Consider the following 12,678-nt stretch of genomic DNA (forward strand, 5'->3'; position numbering starts at 1 on the left):
TGTGAAGTGATGCAGTGGGTTCTGCCTGTTTTCATGGATAAGAGTGTCCTTTTCTCATCTCTAGCAGAACTGATCAAATTGTACTGTGATATTGAGGCTTACCCTTGCAGCTGGTTAGGGTATTTGATGTAAAGGTGACATAAGTGTGGTAGATTTGATCCATCCAGACCATAAAGAACTTTGTGCAGTGCCATTTAGGAAAATCATCAATAAAGCTAGAAAAGAAAAGTAGATTCACAGACTATTGAAGGAGCTGCTTAAGAGTAAACATTGATGTGTAATAACAGGAAGTTGCTAGTGACATTTCTTGAGAACGATTCTTGGTACTAATCCTGTTTAATGCTTTTATAATCAATTCTGTCACAAGGATGATGGTGATGTGAAGTTGGGACTACATAAACAGGATGAGATTCATCAGAGAAACTGTAAAATCATGTTCTTGAAGAATAAAATACTCCTATAAATGCAGGCTTGCTAAAGGGGGCTGACTGGGATCACTGGGATGCTGACATTATGTGGCTGTGAATAAGACAGGTGTATGTGTGAGCAGACTGGATAATGGAAGAGGTGAGAGGGTATAAATGCTGTTGTCCAAGGACCTAGTAATGTTTCCTGCATATAGAATTAGAGGAGTTCAGGCTAGAACAGGAGCAGAGAATGAATGGGGAGCCTGGCCTGGAGAGAACCCACTGAGTCTGGCTTGTTCAGTTTACCAGGAGGCCAAGAGAGATTGATGTCATGGAGTGCACCAGAAGTAAGTGACTCTTTCCCGTCATTGATATTTAAGCATAAGGGCAGCATTGGTCAAGGACCAAGTAAACAGACCATTAATAAGTTTAGATGGAAACTAGGGAAAGGTTGCTGACTATCTGAGCAGGGAGACTCTGCTGTTCTTTCTGCTCTTGGAAAGGAGTGCCAGATCTTAGCAGGTGTTAGGGGTAGAGTTTTGCCTCCTTCTCTGTCCCTTGATAAAGGAAGTTTACTCTGGGAAAACCAGAGTTTAAGGCTTTGGCCTTAAACCTGTTTAAAATAAAGGGACTATAGCAGAAATGTGTGATAAAAACCTGACTTCCATTTCTTTGGAAACATCAGAACAGGATGTACATGAGGTCAGTCCTTTGTTTGGAGAGAGACAAGTGGGCTAACAAAAGTTCTGTTAATCTGCATCATGTTGCTCTCAGACTTTGCAGTTGTGCTTGTGATAGAACACTTCTGGTGCTTTAGCTGTGAGGTGATTGGTTTAGAAAGTGGATGAAATACATAAACCTGCCTGAGAGCTGCTGGTGCTAGTAAACCTGAAGATCTTGTTAATCATTTTGTTTCTTAGAGCTCTAGGTTCTAATGAAAGCTGGTTGGAAATGCTGACCAGGTGAGATGACTGATTTTGTAGGAACACAGGCTTTCTACATCATTCTTGCATCAGGTGTGGAGTTTGCAGTCACAACAGGGTAACCCACATTCACAGTGGCAACTTCTCCATCAATTAGGGCAGTTACAGGGACCTGATTTTTTTTCACAGATACTCCCAATAGTATGTGGATAAATGCTGAAATGGTTTGGTTTCCTCTTGAGCAAAGTGCATAGTTTTGAGCTTCCCATCTGGTTTACAAGACGTTTGCTGAGTAATTTGTGCCAATGTGGCTTTCATGTATTGGTCTAAAAATACAAGTGCTAACAATGTTTGTACTGTCAAGCCCTCTGTAGCTGCTTGCTCTTAAGATTCAGCAAATGGAATTCAGAGCAGCAGTCATTTGGCATTGGAGAATGGCTGGCCTCAGTGCTATCACTTGGGAAATAATGATTTTCAAATGAGCTTGTAGTTGCACTCGGCATAGCAAGCTGATAAAACAGTAGATCTGGAGAACTTCCATAAATGGGATAGTTTTGACTATCCAGTTGGATCCTGCACAGTATGTAGATTTGAAGTAAATTGTGTTTACTACAGGGGAGAAAAAACTATGCCACTGCTTTTCAGTGATGTATCTTACAGTGCTGAAATACAACTCTGCTTGCACGGTGCAGGCACTTCTGCTTTGGAAAACAGCTTGAAAATTAGCTTCTTAATTTGCACACATTGGTTTTGGACTAGCATTTGATTGCTGCAAGGTGAGTTTAGAATGCCTAGCAATTTTTAAAGCACCTCAGCTGAGAGAATTTGCTGCTGGCCTTCTCTTCCAGCTTTAAAAGGCACGTGGTTGTTGATAGCCACAGATTGTGTGTGCAGTATTGATGGCACAGCTGTAACATACTCTGGCCAGGGAAGGAGGCAAGTTGATTTGACTTTCCTTCCTTTGCAATAAATGGGATCTTTGGATATCACTTTTATGTGACAAACCCCTGCAACTAGTGCAGATTAATTTGGGCACAAAATGTTAATAGCACTAGTACTTGAAAGCAATCCTAACTCTTGATCTGCTTTTCTTCTTGTGATTGAGTCGAGGGACCAAAGCAGCCTCATGGGTCTTCAAGTCACTAACAAGCCCATTTTTTACCCAAACAGAAGAGACATGAAAACTCCTAAATTGAATTAAACCAAATAATTTTAAAGCAGCATACAGTCCTCCCAAACTTGCCATTCCTTGCTCTCTGGCTCATGAACACAGTCACTTTGTATATAAATAAATTCTGGGATCTTTGTTGTTTTTTTTTCAATAGAGAAATACATTCTTTGTATACTTTCAGAGACAATGTTTATATAGAGTTTAACTATAAATTAATTAGTAACAAACTTTCAGCAGTTTACTTTTGGAAGAAAAATACTTGCATGTGGTAAATCAAATACCATGAGACTCTGAAGCTTTGTTAGGGAAACTTCCATCCTGAGATTTGAACCTCAGAGTTTTAAGTGTTTGACTTTGCCTCTGTAACTTTTCTTAGGAATCACTGTGTGTACAACTCATCAAAATGCCAGTTTGTTACTTCTGCCCCAAGGATGGAGGAAGGAAAAAAAAAGCTTTCTTTGAGTATTTTCCTCTCTGTCCCAGAAGACATGTAAATTACCCTATTTACTATAAACCACTTACTATTATCTTGCCAGAGCTGTGTACAGAATATTTTACAGTGATCAGTGTTTCTGAAATTCTCAGACAAAAACCTAGCCTGTGTCTCAAAAGTTTTGTTTGAAGTGAGGTTCCTGATGACAGCTGCTGCTTTGGTCACAATGGACACACAACTTGCAAGTGTTTTAACTTCTTAGGTGTGGTAGGGATATCATCAGAGCAACATTAACGTAAAGCCTCTTGGGGTTTCTCTTGCAGTGATGCTACAGCCTTTTGACTATGACCCTAATGAGAAGAGTAAACACAAGTTTATGGTTCAGTCTATGTTTGCTCCGGCTGATACTTCAGATATGGAAGCAGTAGTAAGTATTGACATTAATTCCAATGGATTTCTTTCTGATGGTATAATTTTGTAAGACCTTTTACTGCGTTGCCTCGGGGCTGTTGTAGAACCACACTGGAACGATCCTTGAGAGCTTTGCCAGATTTCCATCTCTGAGCATAACGAGGCCTTTGCTGCTTATTTCAAGCCTCAGGAATCTTGCACTGAAAAATCACTGTTCATGTCTGTGGTTCCTTCTTTAGGACATCTCAGTAGCACAATACTAAGCAATCAAACAAATGTTAGAGAGTTGTAATTTTTTCATTAGATCCTCTTTTAGAAAGGCCAACTTAAACTGTATATTCTAAGATTGAATAGAATGTGCTCTAAAGTCTGTGACATCTTTCATGATTTATGCCTCTGCTCTCAGTCTTGAGTCTTCCCTTGAGCAGCTCCTTTATCCAGCAAGAACCAGGAGGATGATTTACAAGTACTGTATTTTGTTTTATCCCTACCTATGTGTGTTGTGGCTTAGGTAAATGAAAGGCCCTCATAGATTTTTCTCCTGTGGATTACAAATGAGACTGACAGAAGCCTGTAGGTGCTGAAGCAAAGAAGGACAAAAGATGTAGAAATAATGTCTCAGGCTACATTAAGATGACTTGGAAAGCAACAAACCAGTATGTCAGCTTTTGCAAGAAGGCACAAGGAAGCTTTCTCTAGTCTAGCTTTTGTTAGCTTGAGAGAACATTCAGTAGCTATTGTTGAGACAATAAAAAAGCAAAAAAGGCCATTGCTCTTAAGTAGTGGGGCTTGCATGTGTTTGTATGTATACATGTTACTTAGAATCTAAAAAGCCAACCCCAAAACTCCCTAGACTACATCTCATGGCTTTTTTACAGTAGTCTTTGCAATCTGAACAGCTTTTCAAAGCTGCAGCACTCTGCAGGGTTAAGAGTTTGCCTTCTGAAGAGATTTATGGAACTGTATTTGTTTAATGGCCTCAAAATAAGATCCAGTGGGAGAAACAGCAATAGTAATAAACTGTCTGCATCACTAGAAGGATAATCCAGTCTGCTGTTCCTTCTAACTCTTTAATTTTTATGATGTACTTTATGCCATGAAAATCTTAATCTGATAGCAAAGAACAGGTTCTGGACATAGATTGCTCTTTGAGTTTTCCAGAGCTATCCAGACCAATACAATTTCTTTTCCTATAACATGTGGTGAGTTCTCAGTTTTGTTACCGCTCTCCAAGTCTCTTCCTATTCTGGATAAACAGGTGAGACAAATTACTGGAGTACTATACAGCTTTCAGCACTTCACAGGCAGCCAACGAGCTTGAAATAGAATTCTGACTTCAGCCACAGAAAAGCCAAAGTACAAGTCAGCTATTCGAGTCAAATACTTCTTCAGGTTGTACAGGGGTCAGCCATAATTTGACACCTACTTGAGATATGCTGAGCAATACCATGCTGCCAAAAGTATGGACAAAGTGAACAGAAGCATGTGAGAACTCCAGGACATAAATGTGGCCACTTCTTGCTGTATCACTGCTATGAATCAAACTTTTCAGTTCAGGGTTCCAGCTGATAATCAGCAAAGATTTATACTTGTTAAGTCCTATTAAAAATACTAGAAGAGAGCTTATTTATGGTGGGGCTTTTAGTTGAAGAGGGGAGAAGGATGAGAGGGAAAGCTGTCCTATATGTAGCACATCGGTTATTGTTTATAGACTTTGTTGGTGAAAAAATAAGGACAAGAAGAACAAGGAGGTTTTCTTCCTACCAGTCAGGAGGAAAACCTCATGCAGTTGAAAAAGTTTGAATAGGAGCTGTGCTAAACAAAGGCTTCAGAACTAACACTGTTACTATCTGGGTTTTTTTTCCTTGTCTTTGCATTCCTTTGAATGCATTTCAGGTATTAGTAGTTTTGATGGGGTTTTTTGGTGGTTATTGGTTTGGGTTTGGTTTGTTGGGGGTTTTTTGTTGTTGTTAATCAGGACCATAGCTCCCCCTATCTATGCTAATTACTCTTACACAGCTCCCAGTTCTCTCACAAATTACCTGGGTTTCAGACTATTTGGAATGATTCCTTCATAGTATCTGGTCCTTCTTTTCAATACCTCTCTGTCACCTATTTGGTGTCATTTTTTCATCATGTATGTGGTTCATGGTAACGTGATAAACACTTGTGGGGCTTTTCCTGAGTACCATGATGCAATTTCTTTACATCAGACTACATTTTCCATCTGTCTTACACTGCTGTGTCTAATACTAAATTAATACTAAATTATTCCAGTGGAAAGAAGCCAAACCAGAAGAGCTCATGGATTCGAAACTTAGGTGTGTGTTTGAGCTACCAGCGGAAAATGATAAGCCTGTGAGTATTGTCAGATGCATGTTGGGTGTTTTAACTTAATACCACAGCAAATCACGTCAAGTGGCATGGTTATACAGACAGCTAGATAAGCAAGCAAAAGGCAGGACCTTCTGTTTCACTGCCTGGATGGTGTCACCCTTGGAAAACAATCCAAACTGTTTAAAATCTTAGTGGTGCTTAATGTAACTGGCAGCTAATTTGAGCAATGTAAGTGCAACACAAGCACAAAGAAATCTCCGGAGTTGTTCTGTTTTCGGTTGGTTGAAAATCACAGGGTGAAGAATACTTTCTAAAAATTGAAAGATGCTGATAGATGGCCACAAAGCTCAGAGGTCATGCTGAAGCAGTTGTGACTGTCAGCAATATAAATCTTTGCCTGTCTGACACTCCCCTTTTCTTCCTTGATACAATACTGATTTCAGGAAGTAAATGGGTAGACAGCTAGTGAGGAAGACACAAACGCAGCAGGCTGTGAGCAAGTGAGTTCCCGCTTCCATTGTGGAAAGAGGTCTAAGGATGTTCCCTTTTCTGTATGTGCAGGAACAGAAAAATGCAGGTCATTCTGTCTGCACTTATTGATGCTGATCTGGTGTTTTCTGTGAGGCAAGAAAGAGATGGAAGTAAAGGTTACAAACAGGAAAATGTTGTTTGGGTTTGGTTTTGGTACAGGCATGTTTCAGGGGCGCACAGACAATTTTACCTGTTTCTCCTCCTAAACAATCAGGGGGTGGTGTTACTAACTAACTAAAATCACTCTCCTTTTTTAACAGCATGACATAGAAATAAATAAAATTGTATCCACAACTGCAACAAAGACAGATTCCTCTGTAATGTCTAAATCATTAAGTTCTTCTTTGGATGATGCTGAAGTTAAGAAAGTAATGGAAGACTATAAGAGGCTTCAAGTAGAAGTTCAGAGGTTACGGGAGGAGAATAAACAGTTTAAGGTAAAGATACTATTGTTCTGTTTTCCCAGGTTTACTCCATTCCTGACAAAGAAGCTTCTGAATTAAAGGCTGGGTTACCCAACCTTGGTGTACAGTATTTTAATGTTATCTATGAATTAGAAGATAATTGGCATTTCTCTTGAAAGAAAAGCGTTGAACTCAATGTCTTCTTCGAAAAGTGCAGTCAGAGGAACTCACTGGACACCAACTAATGAATTCCCTTTCTATTTTCTTTTCTTTCCTCACCTTCTTTTCTTAGTCTAAATGAAACGTTCATTGTTGGACTTGGCCCTGTTCTCAAGCTGCTGGAAGCTTGAGGGCGGTGTTGTGCAAATACTGAGTGTTTCGGTAATTTCACCTATAATATGCAATTGAAATGCCCAAATTAAGACAGGTTAATAGGAAATGTGCTTCCTGTCGTATCCAGCACATGGCTCTGGAATCAACTTGTTGAGAAGCCTTCGTCACCATGCTGAGAAACTCTTGTTACAGTCATTTTGTTTGCTGTAAATGTCCAGTTTCACAGATACCAGCAGCAGTGGAAATTTGGAGTGTGTGACTGCTGGAGCCCAGTGAAAGGAACTCTTCTGTCAGCTCTGATGGCTGATGCATGAAGAAATTACTTTAACGTTTGTAAACAAGTTTTGCTTTATACATAGAAATAATCTATGAATATAGCTGAGACACAACCACAAATACTCCTTCTGTTCTTGTTTTGCCAGCACCTCCCAATGTTAGAAGTATTATATGACTTTGTGTTTATTTTGTTTTTTTGCAAATCAGTCTTGAATAAGCACTCTGCAGGAGGTATCTAGAGTTGAGCTGATGTCTTACAGTAACGTCTGTAAATGGTGAGCTGTTTGTTCCCTTCGTGGAGTGTTAAAAGTGCCTGTAAAGCATCAAAAAACAAGGGTAAATTACTGCCAGCTGCCAGGTGCTGTCAGTGTCAGGTTAGAGTCACTGTCAAAATGAAGTGAAAACATTTTAAATGAACATGAGTTGTTTCTAGCAGTAACATTGCTGTTTAGGTAAATGCTGGTTTATTGTTTGCAACAGTCAGTTGTCCCTATCAAGACTCACAGCAGTAGCAACCTATTGATCTCTGACTTATTAAATAAGTCATTCTGTAAAACAAAGTTTTCTTCCAGAATGTTAGGTGCCCCTTCACATTCAAAAGTGACAAACATTGATGTACACTGAGCCTTTTGACTTTCACTTACCTGACAATTCTTAAGGCTGCAGTAATTTTATTACAGTGTTATTTCTTGAGGGTTTTGTTTATTATATAGACTTGAGGCTTCCACTTCATGTCTTACACTTCTGCACTCTAATATTATATCACATAAAGTCTAACCCTGTTGCCTCACCAATGAAGGTCACAAGAGGCTGTTTTCTACCATCTTTTGAAGTGTTTTTGTGTGTGAGTGGAATGGAGTGTGCTAACACACAGCTGTGCTACACAACAGTTAAGATCAAGATGGGGGGAACATCATCGGCACTTGATAATATCTAGTGTTATGATGGGTGAGAACAGATAAAATATCTTTAAATCAGGAGAGCTGTCAAACTCATACCATGAAAATAGCCCAATTATTGCCAATTAGTATCATGTCAAAATGTCAGCATTAATATGATGGGAGAAAGACATTTCCCTTCAAATGCTGGTAAAATTTGCTTGTGACATCTACCTAGGGGAATACTGACTATAATTGCCTTAGTTGCATCCTGTTCACAACCTATCTTAGTTACATTGGAAAGTGTTTTCTTCCACAGAACTTTATTTGCTTACAGAGCAAGACAAGCATCTTTATGCCCTTCCCTCCATCATTCTTTGTGAAGTTCTGAAGCTGTCTCCAGACTTTGGCCTGGTGTTCTTGCAGGATTTCTCATTGCTTCCCCTGTTACTTCAGTCAGCAGAAGAAAACTTCCAAGAGGACATGGTGGTGGTTGGGATTTTTTTGTTGGTCAGTTTCTTTCCTACCTCACTTCCCTGTCCTCCTTAGGATTATCTAGGAAAGAGAGCTCTGAATCAGCTGTAAATTAGCTTCACCTGTTTTATTATGCCCACCTGAAATAAATGTAGGGGTGACTATTTAAAGGCTTCATTCAGTAGAAATAATCACTATATCTGCCTTTTAGGAAGAAGATGGACTGCGGATGAGGAAGGCACCCCAGACAAACAACCCAATATCTGCTTCTGCAGCTGCTGTCAAGGATGAAGGGCTCAGCTCCAGACTACTTGCTTTGGTGGTTTTGTTCTTTGTCTTTGGTGTAATTATAGGAAAAATAGCCTTGTAGAGGCAGCATGCTGGAAATTGTAAATTGGTTTGATGGTTCTGCCATATCATTGGATTAAATTTATTCATAACAATGTTTAAAAAAGAAAAAAAAAAAAAAAAAAGAAAACCAACAATTAATGTATGACATCTCACAGGTCTTGCCTTTAAATTACCCCTGCACAAATACTATGTAACATAATCTAGAAAGTTTAAAATGTACAACGAGCGAACGAATGGAAGAGGCTACACTTCGGTGATGAAGGTGGGGAGAGAAGGATTTAACACTACAATGGAGTATTGTATATGTCATTTTAAACATTCTTAGACCCTGGTACATGTTGCTGGATTACTTCTTTAAAAAATAAAAAAAGACATTAAAAAAAAAAAAAAAAAAAGGGAAAGGGAAACAAACAAAAAAAAAGGATAAAAAAAAGAAAAATTGAACAAATGATTCCTCCGCTGCTGGAGCTGGCCCGATTTGGATGTTTGGAGCTGGGTTAGGCAGGAGGTGTTGATAACTTCTGTAAAATAACGTTAATCTGCCATTCTGCTCATAAATTTAACAGTTTTCTGTCAGTGTCTTCAACTCTGTGCAAGTTACCAATTCCTTGGCACTTAAATGACTAGTGAGAAGCTGAAAAGAATTGTATGTGGCAATGCTGAATGTGCTAGGCATCATTAAGAGGCATCTACTGACTGGTATGACGCTCATTTGGAATAAAGGTCAACGCCTTGTTCTCATGAAGGGACCAAGCTACATTGCTGTTGGTTCATTTAGTTGGATTAAAATGTTATTCAGAGATGTTTAATGCATATTTAACTTATTTAATGTATTTCATCTCATGTTTCCTTATTGTCACAAAATTGACTAATACTATATGATAGGAAAAGGCACCTGGTTAAAGCCAGTGACTAGAACTAAAAATCTGCTGCTGTAGTGACATGAGATTCTTCTGCCTCCTGGTGTTTTGGGCACTACACAATTGTTGGGAGTTTAAATCATCTGAGCATTAGAGAAACAGTGGTCAGGAACCTGGTTTTGTATGTAAATAAGTCTATCTAGGGAAGAAAAATATTAGTAGTAAGCTAGTCCTATGCCATAAAAGACCAATCCTGTTTGACTATGTAGCATCTTAAAAAAAGAAAAAAAAACAAGACAAGAAAAATTAAATAAAGCCCCCAAATTAATGTTTCCTTTGTTACTTTTGTCATGTTCTCAGAGCTTTAGAGGTGGGGGAGGAAAAAGTAGTCTGTGTGAACTTAGATTATGGCATAAGAAAACTTGCAGTCTTGTTTCAGGATGAATGTATTTCCCCCCCCCCCCCCCCCCAAAAATCAATCCAGATAACCTCATCATGAGTCTGATAGACATAAGTGGTGTTCATACTAATGTGCTGGCTGCTGAGGTACAAGGGAACTCCCCACTTTTCAGTTCACTTGGGGTCAGTAATGAGTTGAAAGTAAGGTTTAGGTAATTTTGGTTTTAAGCAAAGTGCACAAGCTCGGCGTGTTCTAACACGTTGAACAGCAGTAGATGAAACAGCTTTTGAGCAGCTAAATTCCTCTGTATGCTTAGATGTTAGGTCCAAAAGCCATTGGTGACAAAAGGTTTTGTAACACCTGTAAGGATTAAGAGATGTCTTCTGAAAGTGACTTCTTTCATTCCTTTATTCCTGTAATTTCTTGAGAAAGCTGTTAGAGCTGCAGCCTCTCCGCCACACTTGTTGACCTTTATATTCGTTCCACTTGTGTCTGGAGGGTTTCCTGCTTTGCAAGTGCAAATCAGTTAGATTCTATGTGAGATTTAATAAGAAAATAGAAGGAAAAAGCATCTTGTGTTCAGCTTTTGGAGAGAGCTCTGGAAGTACCTCTAGAAGGTTCAACAGCACTTTGAAATGCTAGTGTCTTGTCTGCTCAGCATGGACATGACAAAGCTATTAAGGTGTGCCTGCAAAGGGCAGAGAAGCTGGGAGATGAGCTGGAAAGGACAAAACTGAGTTCAGTGTAACAAATTGGCCAGAACTTACCAAGAAAAAAGATACTTTGTAGGCAGTAGAAGCTAATGAATACTTTTCCATGAGATCTTTAAACAACCTTGTCAGAAAGACAAGGTTGTAAGTGATGTTGTAAAATTAATTTTCATGGCTTTCAAGTATATGTTTGAGCAAACCTTTACTGAAGGCAGACTGACCTATGCAGTGGAGGGCTGTTTTTAAGAGGCTGTAAATGTCTTGCTCTCACTAAAAACATGTCCTCAGAAGAGGAGGATTCCTAGTCTCCTGAAAAACATCCTCCAAAAAGTGGAGCGGGGGGGAGACTCTTTGCAGTGTAAAGGGGGAAGATTGAAGCTTTGAAGTCTTCTCAGTATAGCTGTAAGAATAGTCCAAGCAAATTTTACAGACATTGTTAGCTACCAGAGATGGTTTAGCTGGCACAGACAGCTCCCAGATGAAGGCAAAAGCCGGCAGAGTGGCTGTCTTCCCTCCACTGTTCAGTAGTCTCTCTTGGTGATCTGTGACAACTTGGAACTTTAGATCATTTTGTAAGCAAATTTGTTCCTGCTGTTTGCACTCCAGGATTATAAAGAGTTCCCAAAAAAAAATTCATGCTTTGCTTGATGCCTTACAAGTGTGCTAAAGGAGACCAACAAGCAGAGGACCTTAGTTAAGGATCTGTTGGTACTGTAGCTTACAGCTGGGGCCAGCCCACACCATCAGTCCTAAGCAGGACTGTTAATTTAACTGCTTATATTTTGGAACTTGAAATTCTGAGCTGCATGCTAACCATTTCTGACAATAGTCTGAACAGACAGTGGCACTGCATTGTCTGGGTCACACTTTGCATTTGCTGAGCTTAAAAGAAAATGACCGATGAGTGGAATCCTTAGTACCCTCCTTCTGTATGCAGCTGAAAGAAGTCTAAGAGGGTTTGGGGTTTTTTTTATTCCAAGGTTCCTAAAGGCCAGTCTGTAGATAGTTTGCAAAATACATTGAATGAATGTGCTTAAGCCACCTGGATCTTCTGTACATTGTTCCTTACCTGATGACAGCAGAGCAAATGTTTTCCATGAAGTAGTCATGGAAAGTGACTCATTCTGGAGGGCACTATGTATCTTAGGATGTTATGCATGAAACAGAGTTTCTAAATAAGGTTATCTTCTGGTGTCCTCACACAACACCAGCTGCTAGAAAATGTAATTGATACATGATAGTAGAAATCAAATTACTACTTAATCTAATTCTTGTCCTTGCTGTTGTTTTAGGATGCCTGTTTGCATTTTTTTTTTCGAGAGACAGTAGAGGCTGCCTCTATAGTCTTGGTTCTGTGGAGCTCTGCACTCCTGTCTGCACTCTTTGAGTGGATTTGGCATAAATAGCTAGCTAAATGTCTTGGAGCCTAGTACTGGGAAATGAATGGAACATGGTTTCTACTACTTTCACAGAGAGAGCCACATCTTAAGGTAATTGTTCCATGCAAGAGGGATCACAACTATTGCTCTGCACTGGCTGTTGTTAGCTGTTAATACACAGCTGTGAGTGCGAGCTGCGCACCCAGGTTCAACTTACTGCTTGAGGGCCTGAAGAGCAAGGTAATGTCATGTTGAGAGGGGTCGATGGACCATAATGTAATTCCCTAAAAATACAGGATTGTAATAGCCTGATGGTAGATTTCCATGTTACCTTTTTGTCCTGAAATGCTGTTAGTGGCATAAAGTTGGAATCTTACTTTGCAGATTGCTGGAGTTTCTT

At 39.5% G+C, this 12,678-nt stretch overlaps 1 protein-coding gene across 1 annotated transcript in view; it reads left to right on the forward strand.

Moving 5' to 3' along the window:
- Nucleotides 1-10,264, forward strand: part of VAPB (VAMP associated protein B and C) — a 30,685-nt gene extending 20,421 nt beyond the window's left edge. Inside the window, exons 3-6 of the mRNA XM_068150011.1 lie at nucleotides 3,258-3,361; nucleotides 5,623-5,703; nucleotides 6,474-6,650; nucleotides 8,790-10,264. Of these exons, the coding sequence (XP_068006112.1) occupies nucleotides 3,258-3,361; nucleotides 5,623-5,703; nucleotides 6,474-6,650; nucleotides 8,790-8,948 (521 nt within the window). The 3' untranslated portion in view covers nucleotides 8,949-10,264. The remainder of the gene's footprint in view (nucleotides 1-3,257; nucleotides 3,362-5,622; nucleotides 5,704-6,473; nucleotides 6,651-8,789) is intronic.
- Nucleotides 10,265-12,678: the final 2,414 nt, after the last annotated feature.

The sequence above is a fragment of the Melanerpes formicivorus genome, unplaced genomic scaffold (assembly GCF_026170545.1).
Source record: "Melanerpes formicivorus ecotype bairdi unplaced genomic scaffold, bMelFor1.0.p_v2 SCAF_19, whole genome shotgun sequence".
NCBI lineage: Eukaryota > Metazoa > Chordata > Aves > Piciformes > Picidae > Melanerpes > Melanerpes formicivorus.